The sequence below is a fragment of the Mesoplodon mirus genome (genome assembly GCF_964341445.2).
Source record: "Mesoplodon mirus genome assembly, chromosome: 4".
Classification (NCBI taxonomy): Eukaryota; Metazoa; Chordata; class Mammalia; order Artiodactyla; family Ziphiidae; genus Mesoplodon; species Mesoplodon mirus.
This window is the reverse complement of record NC_138979.1, coordinates 46,344,937-46,366,846: the sequence shown is the minus strand read 5'-3', so window position 1 is coordinate 46,366,846 and position 21,910 is coordinate 46,344,937. Positions and strand designations below refer to the sequence as shown.

The window sequence follows — 21,910 nt, the reverse complement described above, 5'->3', positions numbered from 1 at the left end:
TTACATCTGTTCTGAATATGATTAATGAGTGCTTCTCAGTGATTCTGGATCAAAATAATCAGTCTCACCTGATTGAAGATTAGAGTCTGCACCTACAGATTCTCTTTAGTAGAAGAACTGGAAACCTAACAAACAGGGAGAACAGTTTCGTGAAAGTAAGCCAAAGAACGTCAGAGCTAGAAGAGACCTCAGGGATGTAGCCCCACTGCCTTTTCAAGATCTGAAATCTGAGACTCAGAGAGGTTACCTAAGTTGCCTCAGGTCACACAGCCTAAACGATGGATGTGGAATCAGTAACCAAATACAATCTACAGTCACATAGGGGCGGGGAGATCCTTCTCCTAAAATTTAACGTCTACATCAGGTCCCGGCGCCTCACCGTTTCCACCCATTTCCCTTTGTATTAATTACGCATCGCTCTTTTTTGAAGAATCAGGTCGTTAAAACTTGCAGTTGGGGCATTCCACAAATAGGTGTCCAGATCACTGACACACAGTCGGGGCATCTGGGTCTCCACCTGCCCGCCGAGAACTCTCCAGCTCCCGCGTACAAAGTTTGCTCGGCTCATTCATTCCTCTTTCAGATCCCTGGCCGCGAGGCCAAGATGCCTGCTGCGGCCTCCGAAGAAGTTCGGAGATGCAGTTTCCTCGCAGAAGCCGGCCCGGGGCGCGTCGGCCGCCGAGCTGAGCGTCCTCTGGCTCGGTGGCGGCGAGGGAGCGCCGGGCGCCTGTCGGCGCGGGGCTGGGCGGGGCGACCCCTCGGCGCGCGCTGCCCGCCCCGGCTCCCAGGGCCGCGGGCCCGCTAGCCCCGCGTGGAGCGAGAGGCGCGCGCGGGCCGTGGGGGCTGGGCCGAGGCGGAGCGCGAGGCGGCAGCGGCAGGAGGCGCCGCGGGACGAGGCAGCGCCCCCCGCCCCCCGAAGTCCGTCCCCGCGCGGGGCTGGGGAGCTCGGGGCGGGGAAGCCGCGGGACCGCGCCACGTCCCTCGCCCGCCCCAGAGCGGGTTTTGCAGGCGGCTCTAAGCTGGGGGCTTTTGTGTCTGCGACTCGGGAGCGGCGAGAGCGCAGACCTCATCCTCAGAGGGCGCTGTGAGTGCGCCGCCAGGGCCGGGCCGCCCGCCTCCCGCCTCCCCTGTCAGCGGCTCCTGAGGCGGCGGCGGCGAAGAAGAAGGAGTGGGAGGAGGCGGCGGCGGCGGCGGCGTCGGCGCACTCGTCCTCCGCACACGCCGGCCCCGAGCGGGGGGCCACCCCCAGGCCGCTCTCCCGCCGCCGCCGCTGAGCCCGGCCGGCCCCAGCACGCCGCCCGGCCGCCCCGAGGCCTCGTCCTCCTCCCAAACTTTGCAAAGTCGGCCCGCGTCCCCACCGCCCTCGGCCGCGCCTCGCCTCGGAGGCTCGCCTCGCAGCCGCAGCGGCCCCGCGAGGAGGAGGAGGAGCCGCCGCCGCACCATCAAAGAGACCGAATTCCCGCGGCCTGGGGGGGAGTCATGCTTTGCGGTCTGTAATGTCAGCAGAACAGGAGAAGGATCCCATTTCGCTGAAGAGAGTTCGAGGTAACCGAGAAGGGCGCCGGGTTGAGGGGAGCGGGGGGAACGGGGCGCGCGGGGGCCGCGGAGCGTGGGGGGGCCGCGTGCCCGCCCGCCGGGAGGCCACGGCGCTCTGTCCGGGCCTAACTCCGCGCAGCCCGCGTCCCGCCTGCGCCCCGGGGCCCGGGCTGCGGTCGGAGGCGCGCGTCCCCCGCGTCCCCTGCGTCCCCTGCGCCGAGCCCTGGCCGCCCCGACTTTGTGTTAGGAGGCAGTTGAAGCCGCACTCAGCATCCCTTCATACCCCGCTCCTCGCCCACCTTACCTCGTTGGCCAGACACAGCACAATAGGCAGCTCAGAGGGTGAGAAAGAAACACCCCGTGGCAGAGACCACGAACGATGCCCTCCTCCCCCCCAAAAAAAGTAAGTTGGACCGCACTAGAGTTGACGCTCTTACAGAAGGTGGGCCGGGCCTCCGTGTCTCTCCCAGCCCCCCTTCCCGTTCTCCAAAAGGCAACAAACATACAGCTTTATTTTCCTTAGGCTTAAGAGGAGAAACTATATTCATTCAAAAGGCTTTTCACTATTGGCTTATGGATAAGAATCAAATCGCCCCAAATCAGTTTTATACACGGTTGGCTTGCTTCTTCCTTGCACACTAGTTAGGAATTTTCCTGCTGCCTTACTATCTAAGAAGTATCAGAGGGAACGATGTGCCAGACAAAAGATAACGCATGTAAGTTCACAGACACCAAGTGCCGTCTGGAAATTTGGGGAGTATCCTCCAGCTCTTATTTCCAGCTTTCAATAGGGTTCAGGCCGAAAGTCCCAAAGTTGAAGTAATACTGTTTGTTCATTAAGCAAATATTTATTGAACATCTACTGTGTGCCCGGCACTGTTTTTGGCACTGGGATACCGCGGTGAACAAAGCAAAAAGACCATCTGCACCCAGGAGGAATGCAGACTCTTGTAGGGTAAACAAATGATGAACAAATAAATGGTATAGGATGTCAAATGGTAAGTGGTATGGGGAAAATCAAAGCAGGGAGAGTGGTTAGAAAATATGTATGGGGGTGGAGAGGTAGCGATTATGTATAAGAGGGCTAACCTGGAAGATGATGTTTGAGCAAAGACCCAAAGGAAGTGACAGAGCCATATGGATATGTGTGGGAATAGAAGTGTTGGCAAAAGGAACAGCAAGTGCAAAGGCCCTGGGTCTGGAATTTGCCTAGTGTGTTCAAGCAAGTGCAAAGAAGCTATTGTGAGTGAGCAAAGGGAGAGTAGTGTGAGCTGAGCTGAAGTATGCGGTGAATGTGTATTGGCCTTGTGAGCCATTTAAAAGATTAGGGCTTTTACTCTGAGATAGCGCCTGGATGGTTTTGTGCAGAAGAGTGATCTGCCTTATGTTTTTAACTGGCTGTTCTGCGGAGAATAGACTGTAGAGAACAAGGGCTAAAGCAGGAGGCTAGTTAGGAAGTTATTGAAATAATCCTTTCATCCAAACAGGATAAAGTGCTTTATAAATCAGTAAGTAGTAAGGTAAATTTCCAGTTGACTTAAGTGATGTAGAGATCAAGGACCACAGTCATTCATCTATGTTTTTGTTCCTTGTGACTAGAGGTTAAACCTGTAGAACTGGCTTGTGACACAGTGACAATGTGATATCCAAATAACATCACTTGAGTATTTAGAGATTGATTTTCTTAGCCATTTAAGCAAAAACATAATTTAGAGCAGAATATATTGTTTTTACAGGCTTAATAGCACAATCTTTCATTTGGTGAAGGTTTTCTGTTTCAACTTTCTTTTCTCTTTGTGGTTATGAATTGCCAAAGCCTTTAAGGAATAGACCTTTCTGAGATAGTTATTTCTTTGATATGTTTGCCATGTTATTTTGCCTACTATTATAAATTACTTTGGGGTTGAAGGAAAAGAAAGCTTTATCAAGTTTATACCTTTGAACTCAATTATCAGTCTTAATCAAATGTAATTTTAAATAAAATTGATGGGTATTTTATTGTGCATCAAGGCTACAGATCTGTCTTTGTTTTATTACAACTGCTGGTTTTAAGTTTGATGCCCTAGTTGTTGGAAGTTGACTTAGGTGTCAGCTCAAGAATATTCTGAGAGTCAAGTACCAGAATAAAAGACAAAGCACTTTTTAAAATAAAAAGCCAATATGAAGAGGGGTTTTTATTATGTCATTTTGTACTAATTAGAACATTAATTTTTAAAACATTTTAAAATTATTTTATAATCCATAAAAGGTACCAGATTATCTACATGAGCTCTTCCGAAGCACAATTCTGCTGAACTTCACTGCCCTGGAGCTTCTAGTTATAATTTATATCATCAGACTGCATGTAGAATGTGGTGTTTGCAGAGCATAATCTCTTGAACAATGCTTCTCAAACTGTTTCTTATCCAATGATACATATATAATCAGACTTTTTAATGGTTATGTATTTATTTCATGTGTATTGTCAAAAATATAAGTTATCAAACCTTTTGCTTAGGATAAGACCAAGATATAGATAAATAGACATATCTGTGTATATCTGTCTATATAGAGAAAGACCTATATATTTTTTAAATTTAAAGGAATTACTAGAAAATATTATAGACATAACTCAGATATGGCAAAATTATGACAATGTGAATGACTAAGGACTTTGTAGACCAAAAGCATCGTAATCCCCTAGGATGCTTATTCAAAACGTAGCTTCCTGGACCCACAGAATCAGAATTTCTGAGAGATTTCTTTGCATCTTTAACAAGCTCCCCCGGTGTTCCTTATGTACACTAAAGTTTGAGAACTGCTGCTGGTAGACCTAGATTGTGAAGGTAAGTGGACCAGAGGAAGCTGATTGGTGGTTTTCCAAACTTGTCCTGATAGTTTATTTATTTATTTTAATTTTATTTTTTTAATATTTATTTATTTGGTTGCGCTGGGTCTTAGTTGTGCCAGGCAGGCTCCTAAGTTGTGGCTTGCCAGCTCCTCAGCTGTGGCATGCGAACTCTTAGTTGCAGCATGCATGTGGGATCTAGTTCCCTGACCAGGGATCGAACCCGAGCCCCCTGCATTGGGAGCCTGGAGTCTTACCACTGCACCACCAGGGAAGTTCCTGTCCTGATATCTTAATATTAGATTCAGAATTGCTATTTAGTGGCAAAGTATCTTACTCCTATTTCCTACCAGTTCTTACCACTCCCCAAACCCTCAGCCCTGGATTGTAAGACAGATCCATGAGGATAGGTGCAATATCTTGATTATCTTTCTGTTTCTTTCCTAATTTCCTTGCTCACAGTAAATATCAAATGAACGAATCAGTGAATACATGAAGGAACTGATTCATATCGTTATGCTGCTTTTGGTTTGTCCATAGCCCCTCCCACCACTTTTACTTGCCCTTTTTCCTTATTTTAACCAACACTCCCATTATCCAGTATTTTTAGAACTCTTAGATGTTGATCTGATGATGCTATTCATTCGTTTATTCAAAAAATATTTGTTGGGCAGTTATAGTGCCAGACAGTGGGAATACATTGATTAAGAAGACATAATACCTATCTTCAAGAACTTTTAGTGTAGTCTGGGATACTGACAAATAAGTAATCAGTTACAAACAGCATGATAAATGCTGTGATAATCTACAGGAAATAAAGGAACGTATATAACCTATCTTTAAGGGAGTCAAGGAAGGCCTCCTGGAGGAGAGTTCTACGAAGCGGTGGGTGTTCCTTTGTTTTAAATGATGTAAAAAGAGCAACAAGGAGGATGAGGGATGAGAAAAAGGTCTAGGAAGTTAGTGGTGATTTTGAGAAGGCACTTTTGGGAGAAAACTACATTTCAAAGTAGTGAATATTAAGTGGTGAAGATATGATTTAAAAGAAGTTTGGTGATAGAAGGAAAGACATAGCCAATAACTTGGAAAGAGAGTGAAGAGGAAGTTTGTATGGGTTCTCTTTATTTTTTCTCCCTTGAAAAATGACAGACATATTAGTAGACAAACAAAAGAACCTGATTTAGAAGGAGAGGGGAGAAACTGAAAAAGCAACAGAAAGGAGGATAATTCATTAATAAAGCATTCAGTACATGTTTTTTAATATCTGCCATGTGCTAGGCATTTGCTGTTGTGGAAGCTGGGCATTAGACAGACAAGACTCCTCATAAATCAGGTTTCTGCATATGAGAGAAGGAATAGCAACAAGGATGCAAATGAAGAGTTAGTCTTGGGGAAAAAAAGAGAAAATGAAGGAAGAAAAACAAATTTAGAGATGAAGAAGGAAGTTGAAGCATTCATTTCAGATGAAATGCTTTTTTTTAACATAAATGCCACATTTATTGTTTCAAATACAGTTATATCTGATTTATTACTGATTTTGCCTGAAGAAGTTAAGACAGCAGACTTAGTGGCTCATATCAGAACTATGGTGAACACTATATAGTATCAAGATAACTCTATCTAGACTATGAACAAATGATAGTTCTTTAGTAAAAGTAGAAATTTCACTAGTCATGAGGCAAAAGTGATTAAGTAGCTATCTGCTTTTAAAAGACTGTGCACCCTCAGATGAAACACTTTTAACCAGAGTTAGAAATGACATTGGAGAGGCATGTATTTTAGAATGGCATAGTAACACAAAAATGTCACAGAAGTGCTAAAAGTAGACTGTACTAAAAAATATAGACCATCTTGATCAGAGAAGTGTATGGAAGATTTGGATTAAGATTGAAGAGGAAGCATAATTTACAGTCACAGAATTGAGGGGAAGAGCTGACGAGAGAAAGTCTGCAGGAAAGGATTGGGGTTTTTTGTTGTTTTGTTTTTTAATTGGCATATGTAAGGGCTAGGCAGAGTGTCAGGGAAGCGAGTTTGGTTTTCAACACATTGAATGACTATCCCCCTGGGATGCTGCAGTGTATGCAACAGATATACGCGGTTTGGACCGAGGCGGGTGGTCTGAGCCAGAAATAGAGATCTGGAAGTTATCAGTGAACATGTGAATACTAATTGATGCCTTGGGAGTAGATGAGCTCACCCAAGAGAGTGAAGAGTGAGAAGAGAAAAGCATTGAGAAACGCAACTTTAGGAACAGTAACCTTTAGGAGATAAAAGAGGAAAGAGGACCCTGAAAAACAGGATGCGAAGGAGTAGCCAGAGAAGTAGAGGAGAAAAATGTATGAGAATGGTGTCAGATATATAACAGGAAGAGTAAATTTATGAGGGGGAGATAAATGGATTTTGTTGTTAACAAGTAGAATGAAAGGTGTCTATCTGTGAGACCTCCAGCATGCTCTTTCTCCCATATTCCCTAACTTGATGAAGATCATTTATCTAGTGACCCAAACCCATGCCCCACTGCAACTCAACACTGTCCCAGAGTCCTAGATCATCTGTCTCCTTAGTATGTTTTGAACCCATCATCTCCTCAATCTTTCCACAACCACTTCTTTAGTTCAGGTTTTGCTTTTCTCTTTGATTATTATAATAACCCTATCACTGGTTTCAGTGGCCTCCCGTTTTGTCTTTCTTAACCCATTTTTCACATTGTTACTTACTGCTGGTGGTAAGTAACTACCATCTATTGAGTACTTACCAAACAGTTTGCTAAGTAATTTAAATGGATTATCTTGCTTAATCCTCTCAATAACCCTGTAAGCTAGCTGATATCATCATTCTAGGTTTATAATTGAGGAATTGATATTCAGAGAGGTTAAGTAAGATGTGGTTAAGTAACATATTCAAGTTTACCCAGCTAGTAAGTGGCAAAGCTAGAACTTAAATTCTAGAGCCCCAAATCCTAGCCAATATGTTCCATTGCTATAATGCTCCCCAAACACAATTTAGTCATGTTACTCTTTTTTGTAAAATTCTTCTTTGGTTCCCCATTGCATTTAGGATAAAAATCCAACCTTCTTATATTAACCCAATCCAACCTTCTTATATTTTTATTTGGCCCAGGCCTACCACTTAGTCCTCGATCCTTCATATTCCATGAAATGCTTACCCTTGTCTCCCATGCTCCAGTTCTGAAATAGTCACATTTCCTCTCTAGATGTTGTCATGATCTCTCATGTCTTTAAATTTTTCTTTGCACATTCTGTTCCTTCTGCTAGGCATGCCCTCTTTTTTCCCGACTTTGGTAAGATACTCATCCTCAAAGCTTCAGCTCCACTGAGACCGCCCATTATTAGAGGTATTGATATTATTGTGTAGAGTCAGCTTCACACTTGGATGCCGTCCACCCACGCTTCTAAGCTTTACCTTTGTGAGCAGCCTTAAATCTCATGTACCTCAGTAGTGCAAAGATCATTAGTTTGGGGAGAACAGCTGGTACAAGAACCACAAATATATGAAACTTTAAATCACTGATGTTGAGGGCTTTCTGAATTTAATATTTATTACATGCCCAGATTGATCTAGGTTTGGGGCATCACATAGCAGACACTTTCTGCCTTGCATTCTAAAAGGAAATAATGTCTTTTTCATTTCAATCATATAAGGCCATTTTGCCAAATGCTTAATGGAATTCATACAATACTATATTCACATATTAATTCACAATATTTCCATTCCATAGTAGAGACCAGTATTACAGAAGTATGTGTTTCAGGTGAAGATAAAGCTGTTAGCTAAGATGTTCACATCCATAGTAAATGGTAGAGTAAACGGACATTATATCCCAGACTTCTGTGCTGTTGTGAAAAACTGATTCTTGAGTGTCTACTGATTGTGCTGACCCTGCTGGCTATTACATATTTTGATAGGATGATAAATACTATAGAAGCTGAAATGAAGTGCACTAGTGGTATAGTTTAGTCTAAAGGAAAGCAAAATGAGAACTAATAATTGAGTACCCATTGTGTGCCAGGCAATGTGTTAGGCACTGTCTTAGTCTGTTTGGGCTGCTGTAACAATACCATAGACTGGGTGGCTTGTAAACAACAAACATTTTATTTCTTACAATTCTGGAGGCTAGAAAGTCCAAGATCAAGGTGCCAGCAGATTCGGTGTCTGATGAAGACCCACTTCGTGGTTCATAGACAACAGTCTTTCTCACCCTGTCCTAACATGCGGAAGGGGCTAGGGAACTCTCCCAGGTCTGTTATATAAGGGCAGTAAATCTCCCAGAACTGCTTTATAAGGGCAGAGCCCGCATGACCTAATCACCTATCAAAGGCCCCATCTCCTAATACCATCATAATGAGGATTAGGATTTCAACATATGAATTTTGGGGGAAAACAAACCTGGTTTGAGTCATTTAATCAGCCTAGAATACATCCTTATACCACATACACATATTAAAATAAACACTTATTTGGAATAATGATGAAGCAAGTCTCTTTAAAGGAAAATGTTGATTATAAAATATTTTAAAATAATGTAGTCACATTACTTATGAGAACAGTCACTGTCACAAACCAAACCATTATTGTGAATAAAGTGAGTTTAATAAAGGAAAATTTAAAATATATTAAAGGCACACTGCTATCTAGTGTACAGAATAATGCCTTCACTCCCTTTTAAGGACATGGGACCAAAATAGATTGAGTCTTTAATAGGAAGAATAAAGAAGTTGTAACTAGACCTAAAAAAAAAATGCATAAAAGGCCTAAAGTAAATAATCCACTCTTTACAAAATAAAAAGTACTTACAAATAAAAGAATGATTTTATACTTACAAACGGATTTCATATCAAAAAATCATTGATTTGTAGCGTCTGTAGATGGGGAAAAAATTGTATCATTTAGTAGGTTGGACTCTCCTCTAAGACTACAAGTAGAGAAACAACTTAAGCTTCCAGCCCTAAATAAAGGTTAAAGGGTAAAAGGAGAGGTAAAACTATTTTTGTGCTTAATTGAGATTGATTGGCATAATGAAAAGTGATAATATATAGATAAAATTCCTTAAGATGAGAGAGGTTTCTTTTTCTATTGTTGATAATCACCCTTTCCCACTTCCGCCTTGTGCATTCGGAGGGCTCTGGGAACGTAGGAGTGAAGAGATGAGTTGAAGAAATTCAATTATTAACAGAAGGATCAGAGTAAGCACTGTTACAACAAGATTTGGAAGTTCCCCTTTTCTTGGTTCTGTGCCCCACGACTTTCAACTTCTGGCTGAATGTTCATGGTTTACCTTGCAGAGTCAGCCGCAGCAGATATGTAGAGCAGATAGAGAGACGCTTTGGTATCAAAAGTTATTAAGGGGGGCTTCCCTGGTGGCGCAGTGGTTGAGAGTCTGCCTGCTAATGCAGGAGACACGGGTTCGGGCCCTGGTCTGGGAGGATCCCACATGCCGCGGAACAACTGAGCCCGTGAGCCACGGCTACTGAGCCTGCGCGTCTGGAGCCTGTGCTCCGCAACAAGAGAGGCCGCGATAGTGAGAGGCCCGCGAACCGTGATGAAGAGTGGCCCCCCGCTTGCCACGACTAGAGAAAGCCCTCGCACAGAAACGAAGACCCAACACAGCAAAAATAAATAAATAAATAAATTAATAAACTCCTACCCCCAACATCTTCTTAAAAAAAAAAAGTTATTAAGGTAACCTAAATAACTGGCTTTATGACCACTACTTTCCCCTCCCCTTGCACTTCGTTTTTAAAGAGTAATAATTACAGAAATTCTTGGTAGCTTATATTCTGATTAGCCCCGATGACCATGAATCTGATCTAACATTACTTATTAACATCATGGAGATGACAGAACCACCAGTATTACATATAGCAATGGGAGGGACCTAGGTAAGGCCAAGAGTCAGAGCCATTGGAAATGTTACATAGTTAACTTTTTAGATGAACAATAAGTGGGGCAACTGAGGCCAGTGGGAACTTGAAGATTGTTTTATGGAGGGAAATATTAGACTCTTAAATAAAAACCTAATACTATAAAACTCAATTTTCAAAAAAGAATTTTAGGTGGTTTTGCTTACAGATTACTTGAAAATAATGAACTTATTTAAATGATTCCAAATGTCAGAGTTTTACCTTACAGTAAATACAGGAATTATCATTAAAGTTTTACAAAATGACCAGAGATGGTAGATACTAACCATTAAGAGTACATTTTGTCCATCTTTAAATTACAGCATTCTAATAGTAAAATTACAATTATTCAGTAGTCTTAATAATGCTGTGAATGGTAATTTATATATTCTAGATTAGAGACTAATTTGTTAATAACTTGTTACTTTTTAAGAATTACCTTTTTCGGGCTTCCCTGGTGGTGCAGTGGTTGAGAGTCCGCCTGCCAAAGCAGGGGACACGGGTTCGTGCCCCGGTCCGGGAGGATCCCACATGCCGCGGAGTGGCTGGGCCCGTGAGCCATGGCCACTGAGCCTGCACGTCCAGAGCCTGCGCTCCGCAACGGGAGAGACCACAACAGTGAGAGGCCCATGTACCGCAAAAAAAAAAAAAAAAAGAATTACCTTTTTCTGTTGATACTTTTGTTATAATGAAATACCCATAACAAATGTTAGGAAGGACAGGACTTAGATGTTTGGACCTTTTGTTTATTTATATAGCCACTTTATTATTTGACCTCAAGCCCATTACTAATTCTTTTCCACAGAATTTCTAGGTATTCAGATTCAAGAACAACACATTTCTCTGTTCAGTATGTTAGTATATACTGTTATGGAAAACTGCATACAAATTGTTAATATGAACTCATTAGTTCAGTGTATATAGGCTGCTGAAAGTTATACATTGGTTAAGTAGTTTAACCATTCCTGAACCATATGATTTTGAATGAATGACCTTGAGGAGTGCACTGGATCTCTCTCTTAGTTCTTTACTTACCATCTATTCAAATGGGATTACCATGTCAAAATAAAATTAAAAGATAGGAGTCCCTTTGTCATTTTTTTATTAAAAAAATTTTTTAATGGTCACAACTATATTTTAATTTAATGAATGTTTACATTTTTCCGTTTATAGTTTTTTAAAAAAATTAAAGTTTAGTTTATTTACAATATTATATTAGTTTCAGGTGTACAACATAGTGATTCAGTGTTTTTTATTGATTATATTAAGATAGGAGTTCCTTTAGTTTGAACCAGAAGTTTCCATTTTTGCCTTTTGTGGGCCACTGAGGAAGAGAGTATATGTGTAAGATCTTAGGGAGGCAAACTACTATATTAGAAGCAGATAAACCTAGTTTTATCCAAGCAACAAAACAAAAATAATCTGAACTTCATCAAAATTAAAAACTTATGTGTTTTACATTGGATGATTCTAGTATCCTTAATATATACATAAAGAGTTCTTAAAACTTAACAGAAAAGACAAACACTCTAACTAAAAAATAGGCAGAGAACTTGAATAGGCATTTCTTCAAAGAAGATAAAGAAATGGTCAATAAATACATGTAAAGATGCTCAACATCATTAGTAATTTTGGAAATGCAAATTAAAAGCACAAGGAGATACCACTTCATACTCACTAGAGTCACTATATTAAAAAAAAACTATAAATCTTGGGGAGAATGTGAAGAAATTAGAACTGTCAGACTTTAGAGGTGGGAACATAAAATGGTGCAGCCACTGTGGAAAACGGTTGGGCAGTTCCTCAAAATGTTAATCATAGAGATACTATGTGGCCCAGCAATTCCGCTCCTAGGTGTATACCCAAGAGAATTGAAAACATATATTCGTTTAAAAATGTGTGCATAAATGCATTATTCATGATCCCTCCAAAATAGAAACAACCCAAATGTTCACCAGCTGACAACTGGATAAACATAATGTGGAATATTGTTCAGCCATAAAAAAGAATAAAATACTAATACATAAAATTACATGGTTGAACATCAGAAATGTTATGCTAAGTGAAAGAAGCCAAACTCAAAGCCACATATTATATGGCTAACAGGTATGGGGTTTCTTTTTGGGGTACTGATAATGTTCTGGAATTAAATAGTGGTGATGGTTACACAGCCTGGTGAATATGCTCAAAACCCACTGAATTGTACATCTAAAAGCAAAAGAAAAACAAATACTAGTTTTAGATTTCATAGCTGCTTTTTTACCACGGGTATGATCCATACCTTTACAATTCCATTGCTTTTTCTTTCTTTTTTTAAAATAGGGATGACTCTCCTCATAGGTTTGTTATGAAGATTAAGTGAAAGAACATAGATATAGATATAAACTTCTAAGATGGTAGAACAAAGCTGCCGTACAGATTCTCTTCTAAATTTCAAGTGAAATGAACCAAAACAGTTTTAAAAAACAGCAAAAATGTCAGTGATAGCAGCAAACAAGGGAAGTGGCATAGCCCGGTAACATAAATCTGGAACAGGGTGAAATCTGGATCACTGTTTTAGGCTTCTAAAACAATCCCTGCCCCTTGGAAGCTGCTGGTGATTTACAAAATGTTGAGAATTACTAATAACTTCAAGTCTGGGGAAAAGCAAATTAAATGAGTAGTTTTGTCTTCTCACTGCTTTGAGTGAGAAAAAAAATGAGTGAAATGGGAAGTTTTTGTTGTTTTTAAAGGACTCTCTGACAGAAAAGAAGCCTTCAGGGATACAAATTGAATCAGAGGACTCAAGGGAATCCTCCCATGTGAATGGGTTACTGCACCCCCTGACTAGGTAGATGTGCATTTAACAAAATCTTAGGATTAAGAGCCTGGATGTTTCAAGGAAACACAAGAGGTTAATCTTACTAACATAGGCAAGCATTATAAAGAGGATATTAGCATATCCAGTCACATAAATATAGCATTCATATAAAAATTAGTAAGTTGGGTTTACTAACATAGGAATGTCAGGCTGGGTCCAACATTAAAATAATGTAAAGGGGACTTCCCTTGTGGCACAGTAGTTAGGAATCCACCTGCCAATGCAAGGGATACGGGTTCGAGCCCTAGTCCAGGAAGATCCCACACACTGCGGAGCAACTAGGCCTGAGTGCCACAATTACTGAAGCCCGCGTGCTCTAGGGCCCACGAGCCACAACTACTGAAGCCCGTGCGCCTAGAGCCGGTGCTCCACGAGAGAAGCCACTGCAATGAGAAGCCCACGCACCACAACAGAGTAGCCCCCGCTCGCCACAACTAGAGAAGACCCAACACAGCCATAAATAAATAAATAAATTTATAAAAATAAATAATGTAAAGGACATCATATGATTATCTCAATAGATGCAAACCATTTAAGCCAGGCAAACAATCTTAGATAAGAATAAAAGGGAGTCAAAGTTACGCACATTAAATCAGAGCTTAAAGGTCTGGGCAAAGTTACAAGATAAAAATAAAAGCACGATAATTATGTAAACATACTGTAGCAAACTAGTGAACTGACACACAAAGAATAAAAAGAGAAAGAGCATGCAGAAGATGAAGAACCCATAACCTACAGGACAGAAGGAAATAACTCACATGTACTTCAAGTTGTAGAACTTAAATAAAATAAGAGCTCAAAGACAAGATAATATTAAAACACAGAAGAAGGGTAAATTGCAGACCTGAGGAAATAAATTGACTAAAACAACATATATAGAGAACAAATAAATTACAAATTAGAAACAGAATAAAGATAGTTAACAATTAAGTTACATAATAGAAAAACTTCAGATAATCAGATTAAGTGCAGATGAAAAAGACTAGTCAGATGAGCTAATAGGTATGGAGCTAAAAAATCTCCCCAGCATAATGATAATTAGTACCCCTGAAATAGAGCACTCAACAAATAGAGTGGAAAAAAGTATTCAAAGATATGAGAAAAGAAAATTTACCTGAAATGAAGAATCTAGAGATAGAAAATACCCTGCTAAATTTAGGGAGGGAAAACGTAGAATAAGATGTGATACTATACTATCCTCAACTTTCAAAGCAGGAAGTCACTTGACACCATCTAAAGATTGAAAAAAGAAAAACCATAATTTCTCCAACTTAATGTTTTTCTTGATGTCTTTTTTTAGCCTTAGAGAATTATTTTCAAAAATTTCTCTTCTGGTGAAGAAACATTTAGCATATTCTTCAGTGTAATTTATTTCTTTTTCCTTTATTAAATTCTAATAAAGTTAAAATTTAGTGCTTTTATTTAAAAAATAATAGCCCATTTTTGTAAAGGTATTACTATCACAAATTTATACACAGGAGGAAAAGTAGGTAGTTAGTAAGCTAAATCTCTGGAATGATGTTAACGTAGGAGTAATGCTATTTTCAGCCTGGGAGGTGTTTGAAATATGTATCAGTCAGGGTCTAGTCAGGAGACAGAAACCAGACTAGTTATTTTTAAATTTATTTATTTATTTATTTATCCATGGCTGTGTTGGGTCCTCGTTGTGGTGCACGGGTCTCTCACTGCAGTGGCCTCTCCCGTTGTGGAGCATGGGCTCCAGGCGGGTGGGCTTCAGTAGTTGCGGCAGGCGGGCTCAGCAGTTGTGGCTCACGGGCTCTAGAGCGCAGGCGCAGTAGTTGTGGTGCACGGGCTCAGCTGCTCCGCGGCATGCGGGATCCTCCTGGGCCAGGGCTCGAACCCGTGTCCCCCACACCGGCAGGTGGACTCCCAACCACCGCACCACCAGGGAAGCCCCAGACTAGTTATTTTTAATGGAAAGAATTTGATATAAAGTATTATTAACAGATATTAAACTGGCAAAATAGGATACTAAAGTTTTTACAGAGGTAACAGCTGTGGGAAGCAGCTACCATTCTTAAGGCTGAAGGACATAGGAAAGAGGTTGGAATTATTAAAATATATAAACTCACAAGAGGGTCCCTGTGGAGTTTAAACTCAGGTCTCTGAGAAGGGGTTGCTGCTTAGGCTGGTATGAATGCCTGTGGGGTTAGAGGATGGGCCCTGTGGGCCTGGGACTCAAACACCAGGTGCTGATGTCTCTGAGGAGGGCACAACCAGCCTATCTGGGATAATATGTGAGCTAAATAAAAACAGTATTATTTTGTTCTAGATGGCTAGCCAGAACAGGGAGTACCTTTCCACTTATTAGAAGTCTTCCTCTTTGTCCCTCAATAGGGCTTTAAAAAAGTTTTTGTTCATACTGATCTTGTGCATTTCTTAAATTTATTGCTAGCTATTTTAGTTTAGTTTTGTTCCTTTTAATGAAAGCTTATCTTCTACTTTATCTTTTAACTGGTTATAGTTTGTAAAATGAAAGCTTTTGATGTTTAGATATTAATTTAACATCCAGAATCCTTACTAAAATTTTATTGTTGTCATAGTTTTTTACCTCCACAATATTTAAACTTCTTCTAAATAGCTCTTACAGAAATCTGCTTTGCGTTTTTGTTATGTGTGGAACTCTCGCCAGCACGCTGATTTCTCTTTATTGCCAAGTACCATTTCTTTTCCTGAACTACTATTGTAAAGATATCATTACTGGTCTCCCTGCTTCTGCCCCATTCCCATCACCAATTTATTCTCAGCACAATTGCTAATGTAATCTTTTAAAAACATAAATCGTGTTACTTTCCTGCCCAAAATCCTTAAATGATCATCCACTGTTCTTAAAATAAAATCCAAATTCCTTACCATAAACTATAAGGCTCTATGTCTCAGTTGGCTTGCGCTGCCATAACAAAATGCCATAGACTGGGTGGCTTAAACAACAGAAATTTATTTTCTCACAGTCTGGCGCTAGGAAGTCCAAGATCAAGGTGCCATCCAGTTTGTCAGCTCCTGGTGAGGGCTGTCTTCCTGGCTTGTAGATAGATGCCCATCTTCTTGCTTTGTCCTCCTATGGCCTTTCCCACTGTTTGCATGTGGGAGGAGGGAGGGTGGAAGGGAGGAAGGGGGTGTGGAGAGAGAGAGAGAGTTCACTTTCTCTTCTTATAAGGCCACTAATCCCATTACCCTCATGACCTAATGTAACCCTAATTACCTCCAAAAGCCCCCACCTCCAAATACTATCACATTAGGGGGCAGAGCTTCAACATATGAATTGTGCGGGGACACAAGCATTCAGTTCATGACACTTTAAAATGATCTGGTCCCTGCCTGTCTCTTTAGCCTCTTCTAAAGGTGCTCTCCAGACCAGAGTTCCATAACACACTGGCCTCTTTTAAATGTCTCAGACATGACACATTCAAGCTCCTTTCTATTTATTCTCTCTGCCTAGAGGCTTTTCGTTCTGCTCTTCATATGAGAGATTTCTTATCATCTTTTAGGTCTCAGTTTAAATATCTCTTTCTCGGAATCCACATGTATGAGCAAGTCTCCTATAATTCTCTGTCAGCTCATTGGATTTATTTATTTATTAATCTATTACAAATATGTATTATAGTTTACTACAAATGTGTATCTACATATATGTGTACATAATTTTATTCTGTCTGCTTTTGTATATGTTCAGAATTCTCTGTAATAAAAAGTGTTTTTTAATGGAAGAAAATCCCATGTTTTTTTTAAACTTCTTAGATTCACAGTCAAGCTTTTGCTTTTGCTTGATCGTATTGAGAAAATCATACTCACATACATTGTTGTATTTTGACAATACCTTTCAGAATTAAGAGGCACATACCTCTGATGCCATAATTCCAGTCCTAGGAATGACTTTTACATGAGTGTAAAGACATTGATACATGGATTTTCATTGCAGAACAGCAAAGGTTTGAAAACAATCAAAATATCCATCAATAGGGAGGGGACTAGTTTAATGAATTATGGTATAATCATACTGTGAACTACTCAGTTATTAGAGAATGGAGCAGTTCTATATGTAATGACATGGAATGGTTTCCAAGTAAGAAAGCAAGGTACAGACCATTGTTCCATACTAAGCATGCCATTGTTTGTGTACTCCCCAGAGATATGCTGGAATTTATCTAGATTATCTTTGGAAAGATAGATCAGAAACTAGCAACAGTGTTTGCTTCAGGGATAGGAAACCAGATGACTGAAGGTTTGAGGGTGGGATGGAGAATTACTTTTTCACTGAAAGAATAATAAAAAATGCTATGGGGTAGAGGTGAATGGCTGATTCTGGCTGAGATTATAGGGAAGACTTTTTGAAGAACAAAGATAATAAGAACTTAGTATTGCTTTTATCTAATAAAAATAGAAAACATAGTAACAGTTAGCTATAATAGATATTGCTATGAGAGATATAAATTTCACTGATAAGTAGAAATATTATCTGGATTTATTTATTTATTTATTTTTAGGTGGTGATAGTGGACTGGATGGGTTAGGAGGACCAGGCGTACAACTAGGAAGCCCAGATAAGAAAAAGCGCAAGACAAATACCCAGGTAAATTGGCATTTTCTTTAATAACAGTTTTTCTTCACTGATATGATCAGGCTATGAGGTAAATTTAACTTTCGTCATGGGTTTTGTTTCCTATCCTAATTCAGAACCTAGTAGTGAATTCTGCAGTGATTTGTTTTTTGGGGTTTTTTTGCTTTGCAACTAGTGGCTATTATTGAACTGTAAGCCTAGAGTGAATATTGCAAGAAGGAAGTGTAGGCAGATAAATTAAAATGCTTATTCTTAAAGCTAATTTAAAAGGAATAGATGCCTGTAGTTTTATGAAAAGATTTAAAAATATATGGATACAAGTTTAACTTGGAGTAATGTTCAACTATTATAATAAATCAGTAGTATGTACATATCATGAAGCAATCATGGTGGAAGCATCTTTTGTCTGAAACCTTTGGTTGTAATAAACAGTTATAAATACAGACTTTCTTGGTTTTATCCTCTATAAATTTGAAGCACTGTTTTTATTATAAAGACTGCAAGTAAGTATGAAATGTGTACAGATTACCTTTTTCCATTTTGGCCACACTGTTAAACTTGCAGTTGTGACTAAAACTGGCAGTTTATTTTTCCAGTCTGAGGCCTAGGCCTTAGTGCTTTGGGAATACTTTAGTAGCTAACTCTCTGAAGTTAAGCTAGGGAAAAAAATTTAGATCCTGTTTACTGTTATTTAATTTTATGGGTGTTTGAAGGTATAAAGGTATTTTTAGTTAAAATTTACGTGAAAAATTCTAGAGTTACAGGCAAGCATATTCAATGAAAATTATGGTAATGAAGCTTCTTTTGAAGGCTGAATACTTCTAGAGTTTGTAACAATTGATTTGAGCTCAAAAAAGTACACCTTATTTCCTTTCCTAAATGAAAGAAACCTGCACAGTTTTATCATTAAATATAAATATAAACATTATTTGGAATTGAAAGGTCAGGTGAAGAATTAAATTTTTGTAACACTTCAAAAGAAATTTAAAACTAAGTTCATAAATGTTAACATTTATGACTTCTTTGGTCAAAACATTGTATTTTACATTTTCATTTCAGGGGCCTTCTTTTCCTCCTTTGTCTGAGTATGCTCCACCACCAAATCCAAACTCTGACCATCTAGTGGCTGCTAATCCATTTGATGACAACTACAATACTATTTCCTATAAACCACTACCTTCGTCAAATCCATATCTTGGTCCTGGTTATCCTGGCTTTGGAGGCTACAGCACATTCAGAATGCCACCTCACGTTCCTCCAAGAATGTCTTCCCCATACTGTGGTCCTTACTCACTCAGGAATCAGCCACACCCATTTCCTCAGAATCCTTTGGGCATGGGTTTTAATCGACCTCATGGTTTTAATTTTGGGCCACATGATAATTCGAGTTTTGGAAACCCATCTTATAATAATGCATTAAGTCAGAATGTTAACATGCCTAATCAACATTTTAGACAAAATCCTGCTGAAAACTTCAATCAGATTCCTCCACAGAATGCTAGCCAAATATCTAACCCTGACTTGGCATCTAACTTTGTCCCTGGAAATAATTCAAATTTTAGTTCTCCGTTAGAATCTAATCATTCTTTTATTCCTCCCCCAAACACTTTTGGTCAAGCAAAAGCACCACCCCCAAAACAAGACTTTAGTCAAGGAGCAACCAAAAACACTAATCAAAATTCCTCTGCTCATCCACCTCACTTAAATATGGATGACACAGTGAATCAGAGTAATATTGAATTAAAAAATGTTAATCGAAACAATGTTGTAAATCAAGAGAATAGCCGTTCGAGTAGCACTGAAGCTACAAACAACAGCCATGCAAACGGGACACAGAATAAGCCACGACAACCTAGAGGTGCCGCAGATACATGCACCACTGAGAAAAGCAGTAAATCCTCTCTCCACCCAAGCCGTCATGGGCATTCTTCTTCTGACCCAGTGTATCCTTGTGGAATTTGTACAAATGAAGTGAATGATGATCAGGATGCCATCTTATGTGAAGCCTCTTGTCAGAAATGGTTTCATCGGATCTGCACTGGAATGACTGAAACAGCTTATGGCCTCCTAACAGCAGAAGCATCAGCAGTATGGGGCTGTGATACCTGTATGGCTGACAAAGATGTCCAGTTAATGCGCACTAGAGAAACTTTTGGTCCCCCTGCAGTAGGCAGTGATGCTTAATCACAGGCATTAACTACAGTGGTTTTTTTCTCCTGTGTATTACAGAGGTTCAGTGACACAGGATTTTAATGTTTTACATTATTTTTTTAAATGCACACACAAAAAAATTATTTACCTTTTAGTTTTTATTAATAACCACTTCATTGCTAGTGCAAACTTTGTATTGTTTTTGTTTGCTATCTTAAATAAGAATAATGTATATGGGGTGCATTAGAAAGTAATATACAAATAAATTTTAGTTTGTAATCATGAACATAAAAGCCTCTTGAAGCTTCAAGATAATATATAGCAAATGTAGGCAAGTTTTGACTTTTAAAAGTTAGAATCGTTGAAAAATGTATCAGTTGACCCTTGAACAACACAGGTTTGAACTGCATGGGCGCACTGATTTTCAATAAACACATACTATAGTACTACATGATCCACTGTTGATTAAATCCCAGGATGCGGAACCACAGCTTTGGGGGGCTGACTATAAAGTTGTATTCAGATTTTTGACTGTTAGGGGGTCAGCACCCCTAGCCCCCGCATTGTTCAAGGGTCAAGTGTATTCCAGTAATGAACTTCGGCAATATCAAATTAAATATTTAGTTCAAAAAAATATTTGAGGATCCATTTAACATGTTTTCAGAAAGAATATATATAGCTAAAACATGGAAGAAAGCATACATTTTAATGAGTGTTTTAAAAAATAATAGAGTATGACACCAGATTTGTCCCATATTAGGGTCCTTGAAATTAGTGACCTTCATATTATCAACTCAGTCTTTCCAGGATGTCTGTACAGACATGAGACAGATGTTAGCATATAGTAGATGTTCAATAAGTATTGATTAACTTGTGGATTGTACCACATGAAATTGCTAACATTAGATCAGTTGAAAATTGACTACAATTAGTAGAGTTGTCATAAAGGACTTTTTAGTTGTGCTATTTAGAAATATAACAGTATTATGCTCTTCACTCTTCAATTTGATTATTGAGTTGTTTTGTTATTGTTTTCCAGAGAAAGAAATAATACAGTATCCTCAGAAGAATTGTGAATACTTTTCTTAATATCATTTCAAACCAGGGACATATTGCAAATGAGATAGGTAGAAACATCAATTTGGCCTTAGAGGGCTCTGCTGGCAAAAGAGTGGTGGGTTGAAAAATCTCGTTCTGGGGATCTTATTAAGATTAAAGATTATTAAGATTAAAAATGAGCCTCAGGGGAGTTCAAAATCCATTTTAAGCAAAGATCAATTAAGAGCCAAGATGAGAGCTTACAGTTCGAGGCCCTGCAGCAGACAGGAGTTTCCGCTGTGACTGGGGAAAGAGTAAAAATGGACCTGAGAGTATTCTCTTGAGAGATGATTACGAATGGAGACAGTTGGAGGTGCACTTATTAAGATTTGAAACAAGAGAAGCCTGTTTTTGGAGCGGATCATAACCTGTGACCCCAAAAAAGGATTCTATATGACAATTGATAATAATTTATACAATGGTTGGATGTTGGTAAATCTCCCAAACTTGAACCATCGTTGTGACCAAAAAAGTTCTGAAGACTATGTGGTGAACTGCAAAAGGGATAATTTAAACCTTGGTGAAATGACAGCAGCAGCAATATTGCCAAGAAATTTAAATTATGCATGAAAATTTTGATTATAATCCTTCGGTTAATAAACATGAACCCACACTTTTACATGACAGCACTGGTGTCACATGTCACAAGCCACTAAAGCAAAGTTAATTGAATTATTCAATTCTCTTGTTTACATTGTAGTCACCAGAACTTTATCCAGTGAACTGGTGTAGTTTTCATCATTTGGAGATTTTTCTAAGAAACTTCATATTCTCCAGTTGAAAAACAGTAATTGGAGGGTTTGAACAGTTTATACAGCCTAGCAAATGATGAATTTTATAAAAATGAAATATTTAATGTCCTATTAGAAGAAAACTATTAATGCTTGTGATGTGTATTTTGATTGAATAAAACTTATTTTTTTAAGTAGTGTTTTAAT

General features: G+C 39.4%; 2 protein-coding genes across 2 annotated transcripts in view; both read left to right on the top strand.

Annotated features, from left to right (window-relative positions):
* Positions 1 to 1,463: 1,463 nt before the first annotated feature.
* PYGO1 (pygopus family PHD finger 1) lies at positions 1,464 to 21,907 on the top strand. Its single transcript, XM_082617095.1, has 3 exons — positions 1,464 to 1,545; positions 17,650 to 17,735; positions 18,783 to 21,907. The coding sequence occupies exons 1-3, from the start codon at positions 1,497 to 1,499 to the stop codon at positions 19,905 to 19,907; spliced, it is 1,260 nt and encodes a 419-aa protein (XP_082473221.1). The 5' UTR covers positions 1,464 to 1,496; the 3' UTR covers positions 19,908 to 21,907.
* The window catches only part of DNAAF4 (dynein axonemal assembly factor 4), a 104,001-nt gene continuing 99,744 nt past the window's right edge, over positions 17,654 to 21,910 (top strand). Inside the window, exon 1 of the mRNA XM_082617094.1 lies at positions 17,654 to 17,735. The gene's annotated coding sequence lies outside the window, so the exon portion shown is untranslated. The remainder of the gene's footprint in view (positions 17,736 to 21,910) is intronic.